This window comes from Marmota marmota, unplaced genomic scaffold (assembly GCF_001458135.2).
Source record: "Marmota marmota marmota unplaced genomic scaffold, marMar, whole genome shotgun sequence".
Taxonomy (NCBI): Eukaryota; Metazoa; Chordata; class Mammalia; order Rodentia; family Sciuridae; genus Marmota; species Marmota marmota.
Window position 1 is genome coordinate 26,195,505 of NW_025999842.1, and position 23,855 is coordinate 26,219,359.

Here is a 23,855-nt window from a genome sequence, read left to right on the forward strand (position 1 = left end):
GTGCTTGCCTCTGCATTCTCAGGTGTTTAATCTTCAACCCTGGGGAATAAGGACCCATGCCTGATCTCCAAGACCAGTATCACAGCTAGTAATGAACCCTACATTCACTATGTTTTTTCCCATACATACATACCTTTGATAAAATTTAGTTTATAAGTTGGGTACAATAAGAAATTAACAATAACTTATAAGAAGAAGAAATAATACATGATAATAAAAGTTATGTGAATGTGTGGTCTCTCCTTTCTCTTTCTCTCCATACTGTACTCACCCTTTCAGATCATGATTACCCACAGGTAACTGAAACTCCAGAAGGTGAAACCACAGACAGTGGGGACAACTCTGAGACTGAGTTGTCCCTGCATTCTTTCTAACTTAAACAGGCATACATTCAAGTCACTGCGGCATCAGGACTGACCTGAGGGACATCAAGTATTGAGCCCAAGAGAACTCAAGAATATCCAATAGTGTTTTGTCCCTTGATATCTGATTAGAAATATACAAATGTGGGAGCAATTCTTAGTAGACATAGGAAAAAAAAATCTCTATCTTGACATCATTCTCCAAAAAACATATGAGGTAATTCTTTTCTTTTTCTTCATTTTTTTGATTTTTTTTTCCTTGGGTGGGGGCTGTATCACTGAACTGCATCCCTCTTCCTTTTCATTATTCATTTATTTTTAATTTTGATTGCTGAGATTGGCCTCAAACTTGCAATCCTCCGGCCTCTCCTTCAGTTTCTGGGATTACAAGCATGTGCCACCACTCTCAGCTATGGAGTAATTCTTAACCTTTTTAGGAATCTGAAAAGCTATGGCTCTCTATTCCAGATGTTCACATACAAAAATCTGTATTATTTTAGAAGGTTCAGACTCCTAAAGCCCATTTGTGTATGTCAGATTAAAAATTCCCAATTGATTGGAAATTTTATAACTGAGAATCAACAAAATGAGGTTTAAAAAGTACAAACCAAAACAGAATTCTTTGGAAATTATTTGAAATGTTAGCATCACTCCAGTCATGTAAATAATTCTTCTGACAGGTTTACTACAAATAGCAGGAAAGAAGGGAAGTTGAGATGCCACTGTTGAGACACTTACCGTTTTCCTGTACAATTCTTGTGATTCAGACCGCCAACCTTGTTTATGGCAGACCAGGCTGTGAGAGCCACATATGGCAAAGAGGCAGCTTGAGTATGCGTGAGTGATTTGGGTTTGTGAGAGACCTAGATTTGAAGACAACAGTCAAAAATAAGCAAAGACTTGCATACCAATGAACACAATAAAGCACATTGACCTTCACAGAAATTCAACTATTTTCAAAGGTAAAGCTGGAAAAGTCTTCCAGGTTCAGTGTTTATTGAACATCTTATCCCAGTGGCTGTCTAGCTGCCTCACAGAGGCAGTTTAGTAATGTTTAGGCTACATGATTAGATATAGCTACTTCACTGTTTATAAAAAGACCACAAGCAATAATCTCATTAGTCCTGATCATATCCAGATATAATCCCAAATAAACCTCGAACCCTTGTAAACATATTCTAACCAACTGCTTCTCTTACTCCCATTTTCTGCAAAGTAATCTTTCTAGGCTTTTTCCAATCTCAAACACCCCCTTTTCCCTTCTAACCTCCCTTCTGTAGCCAATTTCCTCAACATTAACTCCTCCCTTTCTCTCTATTCAAATTGTCAGGTCTTCTGATTATATTTGATTAGACTCTTGTTTTTAAAGATATTCAAAACAGCTTGATACTTCCATGCCTCTGTTTATGATTAATCCAAATTCCCTCTGGGTGTATTTGGTTTCAACTATTTATACTGCGAAGAACAAAGAAGCACAGCAGGGTTCTAGACCTCATTCCAAATCCCTGTTCCATGAGGCAAAGCTAACTGCTCTGGCAAGCAGTGTTATTAAATGACACCAAAGAACTTTTCAATCTTTCAAAAACTCCTATTGTTTATTTTAACTTTCTCAAAATTGCCCATAAAACATGAACCCAATCTGAAAAACAACCAATTATTGCAGAGATATTTGTCAGTCTTTGTTTAAACTTTCTAATGGCACTTTAGCAGAGATGGTAAGTTACCTCATTCCCACTGACCACAACAAATTCTGAGAAAGTGCCTTGTTTCCAAGGAGGAACTGCGGCCCAGACCTGAAACACACACAGACACACAGCTTCACTGGAGACATGGATATGTTCTTATCAAAGTTTTGCATGAAGGTATTCCCTGATACATATCTGCCCTTTGAGATAGCTCCAAGCAAAGGACTTATTTTCATGTGATAAATTTCTTGGTATGATTCTGAATTAAGTCAAACCACACTGGAGGCAGGCGCCAGTGTATCCTGCAGTGTTGACTGACTACTAAGAGTTCTAGAGAGTCCACAATCTTTGGGATTTGAACCCTGGCCCTAATCTTACGAGGTATGGGACTTTTTTTTTAAATAGTGTGATTTCCTCTTCTATACCCTGGGCCTACCTGTACCTATCTTACAGGGAATAGTTATCATTTGAAAAGTAATCAGGACATCACTAGCTTTTATTACAAGCTCACTACAATCTCTTGGCACAAATGTTCAACATGACAGATGACAGATCACATCAAATTTCAGATATTTTACCACTGAATCCAGAAGGTAGTAATTGTCATTTCGAGGTTCTTTCAAGAAAAAACTTTATAAGAAAAATAGTCCCAATCCTATGTGTTTTCAAGTCTTATGATTCTTTTTGTGGGGAGGGCGGTACCGAGGATTTAACTCAGGGGCACTCAACCACTGAGCCACATCCCCAGCCCTATTTTGTATTTTATTTAGAGATAGGGTCTCACTGAGTTGCTTAGCCCCTTGCTTTTGCTGAGGCTGGCTTTGAACTTGCGATCTTCCTGCCTCAGCCTCCCAAGCCGCTAGAAGTCTTATGATTCTTAAGCACAAAATTTAGAAAACTCTAGTATAGTCAAGCTATTTTTTCATTATTTGGAAAAAAAATGTAACAACAGAACGAAGGAAATGAGGGTTCCAGCCAAAGGTCAGAACATTTATTGAAGAGAAGAAAACCAGTCAATGGTGTAGAATATACTTCTAAAAAAGGCACAATAAAATATGCACATTTAGAAAAGTAATAAAAAATAAGGAAGAAAAAGATTAACTTACCTCATCTCCAGGCTTGAAATACTTCACATCAAGCCCGCACTCCATCACCACACCAGAGACATCCCGGCCCAGAGTTAGAGGAAATTCATCTCCTTTTCTTTTAATATGTAAAGGATCACGCTTCATATTTAAAGCTGTCACTCCATAACCACCTACAAAACACAATTTATCTATTTCCTCCAAGACTAAGGACAGAATGATTTTAAAACTAACATAACAACCCAGGTAAAATGTTAGAGTCTCAAGATAAAGATTATGAAACAAAAACTTTATAATATTCTGCCATCATTATGAAAAAATATAAAAACAATGAGTGCTGTTCCATTCAAAGAAAATCAGGTGGAAAATCACAATCACTTATGAAACTAAAGCCACCATTATTCAAAATTTCTTTGAAACTCAAGTTTGTTTGTGTTTTGTAGTACCGAGGATTAAACTCAGGGGCACTTGACCACTGAGCCACATTCCAGCCCTTTTTTGTATTTTATATGGAGACAGGGTCTCATTGAATTGCTTACCACCTCACTTTTTGCTGAGGTTGGCTTTGAACTCATGATCCTCCTGTCTCAGCCTCCCAAGTTGTTAGGATTACAGGCAATGACACTACACCCAGCGAAACTCAACTTTTGAAACTATCTTCAGTATTTTTAGTATTGTCTTTTATATATTTTGCTCTTTGAAGGTAGTATCTTTATTCATTTATTCATTCATACACTTTGTAAATAATAAAGACGTTTGGTGCCAAGTCTGGTGAAGACAACAAACATTAATACTATCAAAAGTTAATAAACAGAAGATATTGGTATACGTAAAAAATTTTAACGAACACACAAAGCATGGCTATAAAGTACTTAACTCTGATACCGGTCTAAGAGTGATAGTCCCTATCTCCTAAAAAAATCTTCCTAGAAAAACAATTTTGGAAAAAGTACAGAGATTCTTAAAAAGGAACATAGACTCTAAGCTGCATCTATTCTGATACGTTAAGTCAGGTTGGTTACTTAATTTCTAAGAATATTTATATAAATATCAGCTACATAAAACTACAAACAACCATAATCTTTGGTTCAAATAAATTGGCTACTCTATCTGCAATAATCCTATGTAGTTCATTATAAAGCATCAATCTATAAAATACCTTTTCTAAGATACAAAATTGTTACCCTCTCTTCTGCCTCACATACTTCTGAGAATATTCCTCTTATATTAGGTTCTTCAAGACAGGTACCCTGTCTAACCCTCTGCCCCCAGTGTCATATACCTCTCCCTGCCACACAACATGTATGCAGAATCACCAACCCTCTCCAAGTCTACCCTTGCCCCTTGGCCACTCCTGGCCAGAAGCTGGGGTTGGGGGCAACATTATATCTCAATTATGGGAAACATCCAGCAAGGGATCCCAAGAACACTTGGCTGGTAAAGTAGGAGGTGCCCTGAAAGCCAAGGGAAGAAGGTCTTTTCAAGATGCCAAATTCTACTGACAGGGAAGAGACAGATTTTCAAATAAGGTCAGAAGCTGCTAGAGGCTTTAACAAGACTTTGTCCAACAACATGGAGACCTTGGTGACCTTGGTAAAAGCAGTTCCTGTGACACTGTATGCTTGAGAGGGAGTGGGAAGCAAGGAATTGAAGCAAGTGAGAAGAATCAACTCTAAAATAGTTGTGTTTATAGAGGAGAGCAGGAAAATGGAGGTGTAGCTGGACAGAGCAACAGAGATAGGATTTTTCAGTGACTTTTTTTTTTCTTTTTAAAAAGGGAGAAATTATAGCAATTTTGTATGCCAATTAGAATGATCCAGTAGAAAGGGGAAAACTGATGATGCAGGAGACAATTCTGGAATGAAACCCCAGTAAGTGAGGGGATGACATCAAGAACACAAATAGAGGGTTAGACTTGGGAGCAATGACAATTCATCACAGCAGGAAGGAAAATAGATACAGGGACAGACCCTGACAGGTACACAGTTTGCAGAAGCTGGTTTCCTAATGAAAATCAAGACACACAGGAAAGTGTTTGAAAGTTGGGATAGTTCCAAAAATATCTTAGCTACTGGCCATTGTGTTACATTACACATCTGCCATCTGGCTATGTAGAATTGCAAGCTATCAGGGGGAAAAAAAAACAACTTCACATGTGACATAAATACTGCATGCTTCTCTTTTTCTGTCTTACATTTCTTTTCCACTGCTAAAACACCAACTATTACTCACTGAACCCTTATGTGGTTTGAGCAACAGAAGCAGGCAATTAGCCATGTCAAAGTTTAGCTGTTTCAGGGCTGCAGATAGGTTTCGGTCCTCTCTGAGTTACAGAGCTGGCAGCTCAAGGTTGTTTTTAGAGTTTTCTTGGTAACCCTAGTATGCCCATGTATCAGGTGAGTAGCCCTAGCACACTGGTACTATCTAAAGTGGGCCCGAATGCAGCTAGATGGCAGTTAGTAAAGAAGAACCTACTGATGACACAAATGAATGTAGACCTTCAGAGTTCCACCCCGCTACAAAAGTTCAACTTATTCAGAGAAATTGGCCAATTTATAAAATCCTAAATCTGTCATCAGTTTCAAAGACTTTAATCCCATCTAAAAACTTTGTTGGGAAAAAACCCAAACAGTGTGAATATAATGCTGCTGGTAGTATTATTTTCCTATTTTTAAACTTATTCATTGCTTTAGCCATTTCCATGACTTATTATTTTATGTCTAACTGTAGTGGCCATCTTCAGAAAAACAGCCAGTCTTCATCCTTCAAAGTAAAACAGATGTGGCTCCTGCTTTCTTATCAAGGGAAATAACTGCTTCTGAAAGTTTACAATCATCTACTCATTATTTTATTTCCCCAAGCCACCATTTCAGATATCTTCTGCAACAACAATAACACTTGCTCAAAACAAATCCATGGGCAGGCGGAGAACTTGCAAATAATATTACTCAGTCAAGTCATAAAACACTAAGATGTCTCAAGAATACTATATAAAAGTAAAATGTGTTACAGTGTTTTATTAAACAGCAGCTAAGAAAGGTCCAGATGCATTGTACTGAAATAAATATGTATACAACAAAGTGTGCATGCACATCTTGAAAAATAAAACTACCTTCAAGCCCAATGTAAAAAGAATAAAGAATAAAAGAATAAAGTAAAACAACATGCCCAAATAGTCACAGCAATTATTACTTCAAAACAAAAACAAATGTAAATTTAATGAGACAATTATAACCAAGTCATTTCAATTCATTCTTAATAGAGCTTTCTAGCCACAAATACTTTTAAGACTCCAAAGCCTTTGGCCAAATTTCGTCACCGAAAGAAATGTGTAACAGTTACTCCCATCACATTGTCTAGATAGATGTTGTCCATAGAAATCAGATGCACGCTATATGCGTAATTAAAAATTTTCTAGTGGCTATTCAAAAAGTAAAGAGAAACAACCAAAATCAGTATTGCAAATGTTACTGGGTTAACATGTAATTAATATACCATTCTTTTGGGGGTTTGGAGAGTGGATGCTGGGAATTGAACCCAGGTCCTCACACATGGTAGGCAACTGTTCTATCACTGAGCTATACCGCCAACCCTGATTTAAAATTCTTTATTTTAATATTTATTTTTTAGTTGTAGTTGGACACATACCTTTATCTATTTATTTTTATGTGATGCTGAGGATTGAACCCAGGGCCTCGCATGTACGTGCTAGGTGAGTGCTCTACTGCGGAGCCACAACCCCAGCCCACTAACTTAAAATTCTTAATGAGATATTTTACATTCCTCTTTTTTTCACTAAGTCTTTTATACTGATTGCACTCTCAATTCAGACTAGCCATATTCAGCTGCTCGACAGTCACATTTGACTAGTGGTTACCATACTGGAAAAGCACTGGTCTAAACAGTTACTAAGTTAAAAATAGCAGCTTTCAAAATTAGAATAAAATGACCTAACGCCAGTGAATCTGGACTTTATTTCCCTTATTCAGAACTTGTTCAAGTTATCTATGTTCCCAGTCTTTTCAAGGAATCTATGAGATTCCTTTTTTTTTTTCTAGCAATCTATCTTTGTGGGCTGTTTTTTCTTCATTACTTCAAATACCATACTGCAACAGATTGACTACAAAAGTATGTATGAAAATCCAGCTATCTTATTAAACCAGACAGCAAATAGAGATGCAGAAATTTACAATAAAGCTACTCTTCTCACTAACTTTTTGGCTTATTTTGGGAAATAGTTACTTTTCAATATAACCTCTATCAACTACTATTGTTTCAGTGCTTCACATACTTAATTGTCTCCTCCTTGTTATTTTTGTTTCATTTTATATTTTCTCCTGATTTAATTTTATAATGTTACTGTATTTTTAAATAAGTTAATATTTTAAATTTTTGTTCTAATTTCCAATAAGGTAAATATTTATAGCTACAGTTAACATTAAGTGTCCAGTAATTTTTAAGCACAGAGTAGTCTTGAAACTAAAAAATTTGAGAATTGCTACTCTGTCACACCAGTTCTCCATGGGAGGAGAAGGAAATGAAGTCTCAACAGTTTCATAAGTTCCACATCTCTATAAATTCCACAAAATGATTATGTATCATTAATCTTAATTCTGTAATTGTATTTATATAAAAACAAAGAATTAAATTCATCAAACATAGGTCATATATGAGAATTGTTAATGAGGCAATCTGTTGAATGTAAAAACCGTAGGTTTACCCTCAAAACACCTGTCCCTGGTTAAATTAAACTGGATATGGCCATTAACTTAAAACACTGAAGTTAATGCCCTGTAATTTACAGAGGTTAATGATCACAAAAGATGTTTCTTAATTTTTTCAAAAGACACATAAGACTGACATTTTGGTCAATACTTCCAAAGTTAAAGTAATTCACAAATGCTAAACAATCTTTTGAACTCTAATAAATATAATCTTCACATAGTATGTATTTAAGGAATATAGTGCCAGGTACAGTGGCCCACACCTGTAGTCCTAGTGACTTGGGAAGCCAAAGCAGAATGATCACAAGTTCTAGCTCAGCCTGAGCAATTTAGCAGAACCCTGTCTCAAAATTTTTTAAAGTTGGGGAGGGGGATTCCTGGGAGTGTTAGAGTGCCCCTGGGTTCAATCCCCAGAACCAAAATAAAAAACAAAAAGGAACATAGCTCTTTCCAAGCTTTGTCAGCCCCATCCCAGCAGAAATTAATAGGACAACATTTTGATTTAGAAAGGAGCAAACAGGAACGTGTATTTTCACTGTTGAGGGGGAAAAGTAATAGTAGAAATGAGTAAAATATCCATATCCTAGATACAATCTGTTGCTTTGTCTACTGGACCAATAAAGGAAGTTGTAAGGGGAGAGCAAAGAGGACAGGAATAATTACAAAAAAATGCAAATTCTGAACTGATGTGTAAACATAACCATACCTCTGAAGCCTCTAATAGATCACAGTTTACCACAAAGTTCCCAGGAGAGTATAATAGCAAGTTTGCTGCAGACACAATTCACAAGTACCAATTTACAAACCTGTATTTTGTAAAAGATTAAAGTATATCCTTACCATTGAGATTTTTTAAATTTTGGTAAAACTATTTGCAGAGGCATTAATAAAAACCCAAATGACTCCTTTGTGTTAACCAAAATGTAGTCAAATGCAATAGATCTTTTAAAACTGCAATGAAATTCTGGCTTTGAAAAAGGTAATGAAAAAGTCTTTTCAAAACTTACTTCTCATATTAACATCTATAGGATTTACACTCGCAGCATGTACTTTGATAATAACTTCATTTGGATAGTGTATGATAGGTAACATCATGTTCTGAGTGAAGCGAAGCACTTCATTCTTCCCATATTTATCAATCACCCAAGCGGGCATGACAGTGTTCCTTGGAGAGGTAGTACTAATCTTCCTAACTGAAAGCTTTTGTACGGCTTTGCTTCTCCAGAAGCAGGCAGCAGTACATGCATTTCTTCTCAGTACACAAGTCCTCAAAACTTCCATCGTGAACAGTGTGCTTTGTGCTCCAATAAGATGCAACTGAAGTGGTTCAAGCTCTCACTCCTAAATTCGATCAAATTCTGCCAAACACACTAACCTATTTCAAAATTGAGCACTCGAAAGTGAAATTAACCTAGTGGAGCAAATGAAGGAAGAATACAGACTTGTTATTGTGCTCGTCCCATCAGAAATGCTCCAGTAACGTTCTAGTCAGTGTTCTGTCCATTCTCCTCCCTCCCCCAACCGCGGACAGTCCTTTAAAAGGCAACACAAAGAAAATAGCAAACAAGCAGATGTGCAACCTCCCTAGATCCCTATGCTGTCCTGGAACCCTTGCCGAAACCGGCAGACACTGCCAGCAATCCCGATGCCAAGCAAAACCACCACTTCCCTAACACCGCCGCGACCCTAGCCCGGACTCTCCTTGCCTGCCGGCTCTCCTCGCCGCGGGAGGGAGGCCATGTGGCGACAGCCAATCGCGTGCGAAGATCATTTCCCCCGGGCTGCAATTCGACCAATCGAAGTGCTCGGTGTAGAAGAGTACCGTGACGAGCGAAGATGGCTGCGCCCAGTAGCCCTGGTGGCGGCTGTTGACCTTCTGTTTCTTTCTGTTACCTGGCCCCTGTGGTGGCAGGCCGAGCAGGAAGACCATGCTGGGCCGAACCCTCTGTGAAGTGAGTGGAATTGGCCTTGGAGGGGGGAGGGGGGACCCCGGACCCCGGGAGGGTGGAAAGATTCGCGGACTCGGTGGACAAGAAGTCTCGGCGCCTGATTGAGGATCTTGTTCCAGCTAGACGCCTTCTTTCTTTGAATTGAATGTGGGTATCCAGACTTTGTGGTCCTTAGGCTGTACGTGCATTGCCCATTCTGGTGGGAGGACCTCACTAGGGGAGATGTCTGCACCGCGGAATTATGGAGTGGAAATGTGCATCCATCGACTTCTTTGTATTAGAAGTTTGCTCAGGCCTTGGTCAAGCCCAGACCCAGGGTCTCTCAGAGTGGACTTTGCCAGATGAGGAGGAGTTGGCTGGTCCACTTCAATCTTTGTGTCCCAACAGAAGCAGTTGTTGCTGAAGGGCGCGGCGAATTTGTAGGTTGCAGAATTAAAATGAATAATTGTTGGTTTTTCATTTTTAAAAAGTTATTCTTTAGGCTTCAACTACCGCCAAGATACCTACGATTCCCTACCTCAGTCTCCATGAACTGGACATCATTTTTGAACACTATAGTGTATTTGTGAATGCCTTCTGCACATCTCTTCCAAATATCTCATCAGCGAATTAATTTTAACCCAAGTTGTAACAGTACCATAGCTTTTTAACCCCCATCTTCAAAACAAAACCCCTGCTCTTTCTGAATCCTTAATAGTCTTTTTAATAGAATATCCTTTATCCTATTGCTTATTAGAATCTTCTTCATCTTTAACATCCAAGAAATCACCAAGTCTTGTTAATTCCGTCTTGTAAATATGGCTAGAATTTGTTCTCATATTCCTGCTGTTATGACTTTTATTCTGGTCTCCTTGTTTTCTGGCCCAGATAGCTTAACCTTTAGAACTATCCGAATCCCACTGCTATCACAGTCACTTAGGGCCCTTGTTAGAACTACAACTGTTTCTCACTCTAAATCAGATCTGTGTGGAAAGGGTTCTCCAGGCAATTTCTGAGATTCAGAACCTAGTCTCTCTTCCATCTTCTTTTGGTATCTCCACCTAAGCAGTCTCTTTTCTTCTGGGCACCCTGGGAGGGTGGAAAGATTGGCCACAAAAAAAAAAAAAAAAAAAAAAAAAAAAAANGAACCCTTATGTGGTTTGAGCAACAGAAGCAGGCAATTAGCCATGTCAAAGTTTAGCTGTTTCAGGGCTGCAGATAGGTTTCGGTCCTCTCTGAGTTACAGAGCTGGCAGCCTTTTAGAAAGCTATCAATTATGAGACTTTTAAATCCACATGTTTTAAATAATAAATATTTCTTCCCCAAAATGACATAATTTTACCATCTGAAATTGTATCTGACATATAGTGCTGTCAGTAAAGATCAAGTTTGTTCTTTAAACCCCAAAACTGTTTTAAAATAAAATAAAACCTTTAAAATTATGGTGTCTCCTTTTTCTGTCCTCCCACCCTCCTCATATGCACCTTCTTTTTCGCATGATCCCTTTCTGACGTTGAGTAATTGTAAGAAATAACTTTTGCCTTATGGGGGAAAAAATGAACGATTTAGGAGAACAAACACAAGGGAAGACCAAAAGGTTATCTTGGCATGATCACTTAATCACTACTTTAACAAATATTTATTTATTCCTACTATATGCAATACATTTGGTGGTTATTTTCCCAGACCAAAAAGTATCTTCTTCTCCCCCTCCCCAAGGTATCTTTTATCCATTCATTTTTTTCCCATATTCTCATAATGATGCCCTGAATTCTACCAACTGGAGACTAATTAATTCAGTATATGTTCTCTTTTAAGGAGTACAGATGCCCAGAAGGGTTATACAATTTTTTCTTTCATTGTTCTAAATCACATTTCCCTCCTTAGGTAATACCCTTGTTGAGATAACCAACCAATTGAAGTAGGAGAAAATTTGCTGGGAAAGACGTTAGGATGAGGGGCTAAACGCTGAATATCTGAGACAATTTAGGAGGTGTAAGTGGAAGCTTATAACAACAGAGGAGCACTGGGAAGATGTACTAAAAGGAGGTCAAATGCCAAATAGGAGGTAAAATTCCCATTTGCAAATTTTACTCTAGTACATTCAGGAGGTGGAGAAGACTCACTTTTACCTTTCTTTTGTGGCATAATCCCAGTGTTTCTAGGGGTCAGATACTAGGCTATACTAATCTGAAAGCTTAATTAATCATATATTTAGTTGACTTCTTGAGGATTTTAATTAAGAAGATTTAATCATTGTTCTCTAGGGAAATAGGTTCCAAATTTTAAACTCAAGTTATTCATTTATTCAGCTAACATTCATTGAGTACCTCTGGGTTCTGGGAACTGGGAGTTAGCATTAGACAGAAACTCCTGCTTTTGTGAAGCCTACATATCTTTTGGTAGGAAAACAAGCATTAAGTAAGAGTTTTCAAAAGTAAATTACATAATTACAGGTAGTTTAAGTACTATGAAGAAAAATTAAGCAGGCTATAGGGGGAGAACTAGTTGGCTTGCTTATGACTTAGTGTAACTGTCAGGGAAGGTTTCTCTGGCTGATATTTAAATAGGTGTTATTTTTTATGTTAGAGTTTGCTGATGAATTGAATGTGGAGTTTGAGGGAAAGAAAAGAATCAAGGAGAATACTTGGGGCTTGGGGCCTGGCAATTGACTAAAATGGTAGCATTTATCAAGATTGGAAAGGCTTTAAAAGGCAGTATATTTGGAAGGAAGATGTTCTCAAGAGCTCTCTTTTAGAGCAGGGTGTGGTGGCACATTTCTGTAATCCCAGCTACCTGGGAGGCTAAAGCAAGAGGACCACAAGTTTAGGACTAGCCTGGGCAATTTAGTAAGACCCTGTCTCAGAAGGAATGAAAAAAAGATCTTTTTTGGAGGTGTTAATTTTGAGATAGCTTCTAGATATATAAAATGGTACTTCAGCTAGTAGATGATAAATTTAGAGCTCTCCTAGGAAACAGGTTGGATATGAGGATATAAATTGGTCAGAATATAGAAGATAACTAAGCTGTGTGGCTAGATAATGTCACTTTGGAAGTTCAGTATAAAATTAAAGAAGGCCTAAAACTGTCCAACATTTCTTTCTTTCTTTCTTTTGGTACCGGCATTGAACTCAGAGGCACTTAACTGTGAGCCACATCCCTAGCCCTTTTTTTTGTATTTTATTTAGAGACAGGGTTTCACTGAATTGCTTAGACTAACCTCGCTAAGTTGCTGAACCTGGCTTTGAACTTGTGATCCTCCTGCCTCAGCCTTCCAAGCCGCTGGGATTACAGGCATACGTCACTGCACCCAGTTTTAAAACTTCCAACATTTAGAGGTCAGTATTAGAAAGAACGGCTGATGGAAAAAAAAAAACTTGAAGGAATGGTCAGAGAGGTAGGAGGAAAACCAATATGGCAAGTGCCAGAACACAAATGAAGAAGTGTTCTAAGGAGGAAACTGTGCCTTGTGTTGGTGCTGCTGAGAAATGCTGTCAAATGGGGACTGAGCATTGACTGCTAGATTTAGGAATGTGCACATTGCTGGTGACCTTGACATGCATGGGGCAGTGAAGACAGAACGTGTCAAAAGAGAGAAAGAGTGCCCATCCACTAGACACTCAACCCTGAAAAGCTCTCTTAAACCTGTGTTTATCAAGACAGTTCTTTCCTAAGTGAACCTCTGATGTTATTTCTAAAAATAATAATGTTATCTAGTTAGAGAGAAATAAATACTTCAATGCCTTGTGTAGAGAGAGAAGTATTATAGTCCTTTAAGAGCATGGATTTTGAAAACAAGATCAGGCCTTGGTTGAATCTCAGCTCTGCCTCTTTCTAGCTATGTGACCTCAAGAGGAAATCAGTTCTTTATCTGTAAGATGGAGAAAATAATATAAGCCCCTCAGTGTGAATATAAAGATGAAATATAAAGCATCTTGGGTGATGCCTAGATCAAAATGTTAAATAACTATTATTAAATTTAAGTTTGGTACAGGACAAAAATGCTAAGTATTTACAATTTTCCCTTACCCTACTTTCTATACTTTTTAAGAATGATTCCTGAGGAAGATTTCTCAATTTTTCTAAGGAGATATAATAGTTTTCTATTGCTGAATACAAAACAAATGAGAATAAACTTTGCAATTGAAAATCACAGTCTTATTATCCAACAGTTTTGTGGATCAGGTACCCAGGTGTGGAATAGCTGAGTTCTTTGCTCAGTATCACAAGACTAAAATCAACCCCAGTACCAAAAAAACAAACAAACAAAAACCATTGGCCAGGCCTGAGGTTTCATCTGGAGTAGTGTGCAGGTAGGTCCTCATTTGACCTCACTGATTGTCCACAGGATCCATGTCCTTATTCTAAGACTGAGATCACTGTTTCCTTGCTGGCTTCATGGGTAGTAAAATAAATGAGCTTAGTGGGCAGAAGGTGTGGGATGGCAAGAATTAAGGTTTGAAAGATTTTATGGCTATGGATAATGCTGTAGTCTGAGCTATAACTAAGCAAACTGGGTAACTGGGGTAATAAGGAAAAGGAGAAGCTTGTGCAAAGTGAGATCAAGGGACAGAAAGGCTGGGTGTCAGTATACAAGGACCTGAAGTTTGAATTGAACAAGAATAGCAGTAGGAACAATAGTAACTAAGATGACAGAGAGCTGAGTGCTAAAATTGTCTATGATTGAAAGCAAATAGGAGGAGGAAGAGGGGGGAGAGTGATATAATCCCCAAGGTATCTGTTTCACATAAGTTTGGGATTTTTGAAAGAAGGGGAAAGAGAAAGGAATTGAAGAACTAGGAAGACACCTGCCTGCATTCTCTTCTCCCCCATCAGATTCTATGATACATGAAAATGGTGGAAGCTATGGCCTCAAGGGAAAGCCCAGTTTCCATTAGAGATAAAAGAAGTGCCAGGAGAGAGATTTTTTTTTTAAATGACAAATTTAAAAGTTGACTTTATTTTATATTCAGATATAACACCTGCAGTTTTGACCCAGGAGAGCTATTCAATGTACATTTCATTCTCTTCATGCTCAGTGATAGCTAATTAGCATCCTTGTTTTCACTTCTTTTTTCCAATTCCCTTACTGATTTTCTCAAATCTGGAGTTCCTAAAAGTGGACCTAATGAAGATCAGCCCCACTTAAAATTATCTCATTTCTTTCCCTTTTAACTAAGTCCTTTAGGTGTTATCTTCACCCAGACTTTCTGTCTAGGTTAACTTACCTACACTGTTATCATTTGCTTAAGCCTAACTTGGGAAAAGAGAGGAGGAGAATGCCATGTTTCCTGACTCATCCTTTAATCTGACCAACATGTTACTTTTCATTCATTCTCTTAAAAATAGGGTTGATAGATTCTCTTGATTTTGAACCAAAGCCTAACTTTGAAATTTTATGTGTAACTACTCTGTTGCCCCTTCAGTATAATAGCTGAACTTCCACAGACTCAGTAACAGGTTTTTGAATTGTATGTATGATAGGTTTCTACAGCACTGAAACAAGGCCAGATTACACCAACAGAGCTCTGTCGGAAATGTCTCTCCCTTATCCAGAAGACCAAGTTTCTAAATGCTTATATTACTGTATCAGAAGAGGTGGCCTTAAAGCAAGCTGAAGAATCAGAGAAAAGATATAAGAAAGGTAAACTACTTCCAATTATGCTAAAGTCTAGCACCAGAGAAAGAGTTTAATTGAATACAGCAGTTTCCATTTGGCAAGTGAAGCTATAAACATAAAACATACTCTTATTTAGAGAAGTATAATAAAATGAGGTAAGTGAGTATGTGATGCTTTGTAATATCCAACTGGAATAATTTCTAACATAAATTTTATCTCTGAAGAAATTTTATTTCCAAAAATTACTATTTATTATAAACAACTTTAAGTTTTGAACTGTTATCTCTCATAAGCCTCTGTTGGCTTTTTAACGCAGGTCAATCACTTGGAGATTTAGATGGAATACCTATTGCAGTAAAAGACAACTTTAGCACATCTGGCATTGAGACAACATGTGCATCAAATATGTTAAAAGGTAAAGTATAATTGAAGCATTAATAATTTTATTAAAATAGGCATTTTAGATACTAAGCACCAAGATAACCTAATTATATCTTTGAAAGAAATACTTAGGATAGTCTATTACTTCTTTACTATTTGCTCTTTCACAATGCAGAATTATTTTTTTAGAGGCAGGCCAGTTTATGAATGAATGCTACTTTAAAAGTTTTAGAAATCCTATTTAGGAAGATTCAGTAACTGACCACAAACACACTAAATGACCTCTGTCTCCTGCTCATTGAAAATGTGGGGTAAGTATGAGCTGTCATTATCCCCCTTTTATGGATGATGTGAAAATTCATTAGCATCTTCTCACTAAGTTATTTTTTGTTTCCTGACTCCTCCATCTCTTGTAGCACAGAATAGTGATGCTTAGTTTTATTGTTTAGAATTCAGTAGGTCAAAAGAAGCATGTTTATTAAGATATTTTGGGTCCTAGAAGGGGGGAAAAAAGGTTATTCAGACTACTGCACACTAAAAATAATATTCTATAAGGAATATGCCTCAGGGTCTTCTAATAGGTGGACTCTTATTAGATGTTTGGGAATATATACTAGAGCTTTTCAAAAGGTAGAAGAAATTTTATTTGAGAATAAGGAGCTCTTTCTGATAAGATACATAAACATTTCTGGTATAATATCTAAGAAGAAAACATCAAGTCAAAGTAAAATAATGATTTGAAATTACTTTCAAACGAATTGAGTACATCTCTACCGTGCAATATATTGTATTACTGTTAAAATCAATGTTTTTAAATTATAAAAATAGTGAATACTCAACTGTCTTTGGAAAACTTGTACAGTTAGCAGGAGAAAAAAATTAACTCTTAGAAGAAAGCACAACTGCTATTCAGATTAGGAATAATTCACCATGTCAATATTAATTGTTTAATTGTGGTTTAAAATCTTATTTCTTGCATATGATTTATTTACATGTGCATTGTTTTCTCTCCTATGATAAAATAACTAAACTTTTTCAGGTTATATACCACCTTATAATGCTACAGTAGTTCAGAAGTTATTGGATCAGGGAGCTCTACTAATGGGAAAAACAAATTTAGATGAGTTTGCTATGGGGTAAGTAAAGTAAATAAAATTGAAATTTTCTTCTCTTGTTTTTCTTATATCTGTACTTTTAATTTCATTAATATAGGTACCTAAACTAGTAAGATGATTTCATGAGGATTCTAATTCCAGTTTCCTAGTCCCACTATGAAATAATATTCAATTTTCTAATAGGTATACAGTAATATTTCATTTTAGTTTTAGTTTGCATTTCCCTGATGAATAATGCTTTTAAACATTTTTTATGTGTTTATTTTGCCATTCATATATTTTTTTTAGTGAAGTTTCTGCTCAAGACTTTGGCCCACTTTTTAAATTGTATTTTTAAAATCTTACTGAGTTATAAGAGGTCTTTTATATGTTTTGAATTTATGTCCATTACAAATAGGTGATTTGAAATTATATTGTCCAAGTCTCTGTCTTATCTTTTCATTCTCTGAAAATGCCTTTCAAAGAGTAGAAGTTCTTAATTTTGATCAAGTCCAATTCATTAATTTTTTCTCTTATGATTCATATTTTATGTGTCCTAAGAAATCTTTATCTAACTATGATCACAAAGATTTTTCTCATAGAAGTTTTATAGTTTTAGCTCTTATGTTTAGACATGTGATCCACATTGAGTTAATTTTTTGTATATAGTGTAAATAAAGTTGTTGTTTTTAATATATGGGTGTCCAGTAATGACTGCATTTTATTTGTTTAAAAAAAAAAGATAATCCTTTCCTCATTAAATTACTTTTTTTTTTTTTTTTTTTTTTCCATGGTCAGAAATCAAGCACATCTAAGTCTACTGGGCACTCTTCTATATTTACTCAAATATCATACCATTTTGATTATTGTAGCTTTATAGTAAGTCTTGAAATTAGGCAGTGAAGAATTCTCTAACTTTGTTCTTCTTTTTCAAAAACATTTTGCTTATTTTAGGTCCTTTCTGTTTCTATATAAGCTTTATAATCAGCTTCTTTCTGCAAAGAAGTTTGATGATATTTGAATTGTGTTGACTTTATAGATCAACTTGAAAGAATTACCATCTTTATATTTATTTTTTAATCCATGAACACCGTATATCTCTGCATTAATTGGGATTTTGTTTACTTTTTCTTAGAATTGTGTTTGTGGACTTCTAATACAAGTTTTGCATATAGTTTAATTTAGCCCCAGGTTTTTAATGTTTTTTAATGCTATAAAAAGTGATGCATTTTTCAATTTCTAAATGTTTATTTCTATACATAGGTATATAATTGATTTTTTCTCCATTGACTTCATGTCCATATTAAAGCTCACTTATTAGTTCTAGTTGATCCTTGTGGATTCTTTGAGATATTTTATGTAGATTATCATGTAGTCTATAAGTAAAGATAGCTTTATTTCTTTTCATTTCTTTTACTTCCCTTATTGGACTGGTTAGGACCTTGGGTTTGATATTGAATATAAGTGGTGAAAAGAGCCTTGCCTTGTTCCTAATCTTGGGGGAAAAGTATTCAATCTTTCACCAAAAGCACTGTACATTTCTCCTTTTATTATACTTGTCACATTTGTGATATTTGCTTGCTCTATGTGCTCTGTTTCATAGAAACAGAACCTTTGACTATTGTGTTCACAGTGCTTCCTCTTGCTATTAAGTAGATGTATGTTTAATGATCTAATCCATGGGAATAAACTTAAACATAGATTTTTAGGCCATTGCTTTCATCAGCTGACTAGAATGGCAGCTATTAAGAATACAAACAAAAATAAACACTGTGAGTGAAGGCGAAGTGGACTTCGTGTGTCTCCAGATATGCTTCTCTAAGGATACACCATCACCTATGTGATGTTCCAACTGAGAATGTGTAATGTGAGTCTGATAAAAAAGAAAACATATGGGGCTGGGGATGTGGCTCAAGCGGTAGCGCGCTCGCCTGGCATACGTGGGGTGCTGGGTTCCATCCTCAGCACCACATGATGTATGTATATTCCATGTATGTATTATATGTCAAAATTCATTCTGCTGTCATGTATGACTAAAAATAAATAAATAAATAAATAAAATAAAGATGTTGTGTCCACCGAAAAACTAAAAAAAATAAATATTAAAAAAAATTTTCTCTCTCTTTAAAAAATAAAAATAAATAAATATTTAAAAAAATATACAAATTGACTTTAAATAAAAGAAAACATATGGCAAATCCATAATGAGAAGCATTCTATTAAAGCATCATATCATGAAAACAAAGGTTGTGAAAAGCTCCAGGTTAAAAGAGGCTATAGGAAGTAAAACCTAAAATTATAAAATTTAGAGAAGAAAACTTGGGAGAAAATCTTTGTGACCTTGAGTTAGGCAAAAAAAAATATTTTTTACCATTTTCATATATTTCATTGGTGCATTATAACTATAAAGAATAATGGTGGGATTCATTATTACACAATCACATATACAATATAACAATATAATTTGGTCAATATCATTTCCCAATAGTTTCTTTCCTTTATCTCCTCTCTCCTCCTGGACCCTTTCCTCTACTCTACTGATCTCCCTTCTGGTGTTTTGCTGTTTTTTTTTTTTTTTTTTTATGAGATTCAACGCCACCCTAGCCCCTTCCCCCAATCCTTTCATTTACTTTTTCCTCTCTTGCTTCCACATATAAGAGAAAACATCACCCTTGATTTTCTGAGTTTGGCTTATTTCACTTAACATAAAATTTCTTAAGTTCCTACAGATGACAGAATTTCATTCTTATTTATGATTTATGGCTGAATAAAACTCCATACACACACACACACACACACACACACACATTTTCTTTATCCATGAATCCCCTGATGGACACCGAGGCTGGTTCCATAGTTTGGCAATTGTGAGCTGTGGTGCTATAAACATATATATGCATCTATTGCGATAATATACTGACTTTAATTCTTCAGGATAAATATAAAAAGAGTGGTATAGCTGGGGTATGGTAGTTCCATTCCTAGTCTTTTAAGGAACCACTATACTGATTTCCATAGTGATTTTACTAATTTGTAATTCCACTAACAGCATAAAATTGTTCCTTTTTCTCCACATCCTCTCCAGTATTTATTTTTGTTTGTATTCTTAATAGCTGCCATTCTAACTGGAGTAAGATGAAATCTTAGTATAAGTTTTGTTTTGTTTTTGGTACTGGGAATTGAACCCAGGGGCACTTAACAACTAAGCCAATTCCCTACCCCTTTTTATTCTTTGAGACAGGGTCTTGCTATGCTGTTGGGCATGCTAAGTTGCTGAGATTGGCCTTGAACTTGCAATCCTCTTGCCTTGGCCTCTCTAGTTGCTGGAATTATAGGCATGCACCATCATGTCTGGCCTTAGGGTGATTTTAATTGCTAAAGATGTTGAACATTTTTCATGTATTCATTGGCCATTTATAATCTTTTGAGAAATGTCTCTTTAGTTTGTTTGCTCACTTACTAATTGGGTTAATTAGGGATTTGTGTATTTGTATGTGTGTGTTTTTTGAGTTCTTTGAGACATTAATCATCTGTTAGAAAAGTTGCTAGTAAAGATTTTTTTCTGATTCTTAGGTTCTCTCCACATTCTTAATCGTTCCTTCACTGTGTTGAAGCTTTTAATTTGATGCCATTTTATTTATTAATTCTTGGGGTTATTTCCTGAGCTTTAGGGATCTTATTGAGAAAGTCATTGCCTGTACCTAAATATTGGAGTGTGGACCCTATGTTTTCTTCTAGGACTTTCATAGTTTCTGATCTAATTCTTAGATCTTTGATTCATTTTAAGTTAACTTTTAAGTAGGATGAGAGATGAAGATCTAGTCTCATTCTTCTACATATGGATATCCAGTATTACAGCACCATTGTTTAAAAGGCTGTCTTTTCTCTAATATATATTTTTGGTACCTTTTTCAAAGATCAGATGACTGACTGTAGATGTGTGAGTTTGTCTCTTTGTCTTCTATTCTGTTTCATTCATCTGTGTGTCCATTTTTATGCCAGTACCATGCAGTTTTTGTTACTATACTTCTTCAGTATAATTTGAAGTCAGGTATTGTGATGCCTCCAGCACTGCTTTTTTTTTTTGGCTTAGAATTGCTTTAGCTATTCTGGGTCTTTTATTCTTACAAATGAATTTTTAAGTACTGTTATTTTTTTCTAGTTCTGTGAAGAATGGCATTGGTATTTCGATGAGGATTGGATTGAATCTCTATAATTGCTTTTGATAGTATGATCATTTTAACAATATTGATACTGTCTATCCATGAATGTGGAAGGTCTTTCCATCTTATGTTTTTTTCAATTTCTTAAGTATTCTATAGTTTTGTGGAGGTCTTTCACCTCCTTGGTTAGAATTATTCCTAGGTTGTTTTTTTTTGTTGTTGTTTGTTTGTTTTTTACTATTTGTCTGTTTGTTTTAAGGCTAGTGTGAATGGAATGAGTTTCCTGATTTCTTTATCAGCAGATTCATTTTTGGTGTATAGGAAAGCTATTAATTTTTGTATGTTGATTTTTTGTTTGTTTCTTTTTTTTATTCTACTTACTTGTACATGCATTTTAATTCATTGTACACAAATGGAGCGCAACATTTCAATTTTCTGGTTGTCCATGATATAGAGGCACACCATTTGTGCAGTCTTACATGAACCTAGGATAATGATGTTCATCTCATTCCACCATCTTTCCTACCCCTAAAACAACTTCCCACCCTCCCTTTGCCCAATCCAAAGTTCCTCCATTCTTCCCATCCTCCCCCACCATAGATTCACATCCATTAATCAGAGAAAACATTCAGCCTTTATTTTTTTGTGATTGACTTACATCACTTAGCATAATATTCTCCAACTCTATCCATTTACCTGCAAATGCCATAATTTTATTTTCTTTTAATGCTGAGTAATATTCCATTGTGTATATATACCACAGTTTCTTTATCCATACATCTATTGATGGGCATCTAGGTTGGTTCCACAGTTTAGCTATTGTGAATTCAGCTTCTGTAAACATTAGTGTAGCCATGTCACTATCCTATGCTGATTTTAAGTCATTTGGGTATAGTCTATGGAGTGATAGCTGGGTCAAATGATGGTTCCATTCCAAATTTTCTGAGGAATCTCCACACTGCTTTCCAAAGTGGCTGCACAAAATTGCAGTCCAATAGCAATGTATGAGTGTACCTTTTCCCCCACATTGTCTCCAACACTTATTATTGCCTGTATTCTTGATAACCGCCATTCTGACTGAGGTGAGATGAAATCTTAGTTTTGATTTGCATTTCTGTAATTACTAAAGATGATGAACATTTTTTCATATATTTGTTGATCACTTGTATGTCTTCTTCTGCAAAGTGTCTGTTTAGTTCCGTAGCCCATTTATTGATTGAGTTGTTTGTTTTTCTGATATTAAGTTTTTTGAGTTCTTTATATATCCTGGAGATTATTACTCTATCTGATGTGTGTGTGTGGTAAAAATTTGCTTCTATACTGTAGTCTCTCTTTTCACCTCAATGATTGTTTATTTTGCTGAGAAGAAGCTTTTTAGTTTGCCATTTATATTTTTGATTTTATTTTTTATTTGATTTATTTATTGATTCTTGATTTTATTTCTTGAACTTTAGGAGTCTTGTTAAGGAAGTCAAAGCCTAATCCGACACGATGAAGATTTGGGCCTACTTTTTCTTCTATTAGGTACAGGGTCTCTGGTCTAATTCCTAGGTCCTTGATCTACTTTGAGTTGATTGTAATGTGCAACTTTGTTGAGTTTGTTTATTAGCTCTAGCAGTCATCTGGTGGAGCTTTTTGGATCTCCTAAATATAAGATTATATCATCTATAAACAGTGATAAATTGACTTTTTCCTGCCCTTTTTTTTTAATCCCTTTTATATTCTTCCCTTGCATAATAGCTCTAACTAGAATTTCTAGTAGTATATTGGATAGAAGTGTGGTGAGAGTGGACCTTGTCTTTTTTCCAGATTTTTAAAGGAAATGCTTTCAGATTTTCCCCATTCACTATGATGTTGTCTTTGGGTTTGTCATATATAGTCTTTATGATGTGAAGGTAAGTTTCTTCTATCCCTAATTTCTTCAATGTTTTTATCATGAAGGATGCTGAATTTAGCCAAAAATCTCTGCATCTCTTAAGATGACTATGATTATTGTTTACATGGTAATTACATTTATTGATTTGCATATCCTTGCAACCCTGGAATAAAACCAAGTTAGTCATGACGTACAACCTTTTTAATATGTTGTTGAATATGATTTGCTAATGCTTCATTAAGAATTTTTGCATCTAAGTTCATCAGGGATATTAGTCTAGTTTTCTTTCCTTGATGTGTCCTTATCTGGTTTTGATATCAGAGTGATACTGGCTTCATAGAATGAATTTGGTATGCAAAGATTTTTTTAAGGCACATAATGACCAAATCTATTTAAAAATTTGATAAATTGGACTTCATTAAAATTAAGAACTTCTGTTTTTGGAATATTACTCAATGGTCAGTGCTTGCATAAGGCCCTGGGTTTGATCCCCAGCACTCAAAATAATAATAATAATTAGTTCATTAAGAACCTCTGTTCTGAAATATTCCACCAAAGAATGAAAAAATTAGCAACAGGGAAAATCTCTTCCAAATGTATGTCTGTGAAAGAAATAGTATCCAAGTTATAGAAAACCTTTTCCAACTCAACAATAAGAAAAAAATTCAATTTTTTACAAAATGGGCAAAAGATTTAAATAGACATTTCATTGAAGTTGATATAGAGCTCACAAATGCATGAAAAAATTCTTAATGTCATTAGTTATTAGGGGCAAATTAAAACTACATTGAGATACATACACCTATTAGAATGTCTTAACAAAAATGACAATATCAATTACTGACAAGAATGCAGAGCAATTGTATTTCTCATATGGTGGTAAGGAAGGCAAAATGTATAACCATTTTGGAAAAGTTCAGTAGTTTATTGTAAAAGT

The 23,855-nt window shown here is 35.6% G+C and overlaps 2 protein-coding genes across 2 annotated transcripts in view; one reads left to right on the forward strand and one right to left on the reverse strand.

The window, feature by feature from the left end:
• Window positions 1–9,608, reverse strand: part of Rtn4ip1 (reticulon 4 interacting protein 1) — a 48,607-nt gene extending 38,999 nt beyond the window's left edge. The window contains exons 1-4 of the mRNA XM_015499773.2: window positions 8,864–9,608; window positions 3,154–3,305; window positions 2,087–2,155; window positions 1,101–1,225 (exon numbers count right to left, since the gene is read on the reverse strand). Of these exons, the coding sequence (XP_015355259.1) occupies window positions 1,101–1,225; window positions 2,087–2,155; window positions 3,154–3,305; window positions 8,864–9,137 (620 nt within the window). The 5' untranslated portion in view covers window positions 9,138–9,608. The remainder of the gene's footprint in view (window positions 1–1,100; window positions 1,226–2,086; window positions 2,156–3,153; window positions 3,306–8,863) is intronic.
• Window positions 9,609–9,656: 48 nt separating this feature from the next.
• Qrsl1 (glutaminyl-tRNA amidotransferase subunit QRSL1) overlaps window positions 9,657–23,855 on the forward strand; it is a 30,099-nt gene continuing 15,900 nt past the window's right edge. Inside the window, exons 1-4 of the mRNA XM_015499778.2 lie at window positions 9,657–9,808; window positions 15,269–15,428; window positions 15,721–15,819; window positions 16,825–16,921. Of these exons, the coding sequence (XP_015355264.1) occupies window positions 9,785–9,808; window positions 15,269–15,428; window positions 15,721–15,819; window positions 16,825–16,921 (380 nt within the window). The 5' untranslated portion in view covers window positions 9,657–9,784. The remainder of the gene's footprint in view (window positions 9,809–15,268; window positions 15,429–15,720; window positions 15,820–16,824; window positions 16,922–23,855) is intronic.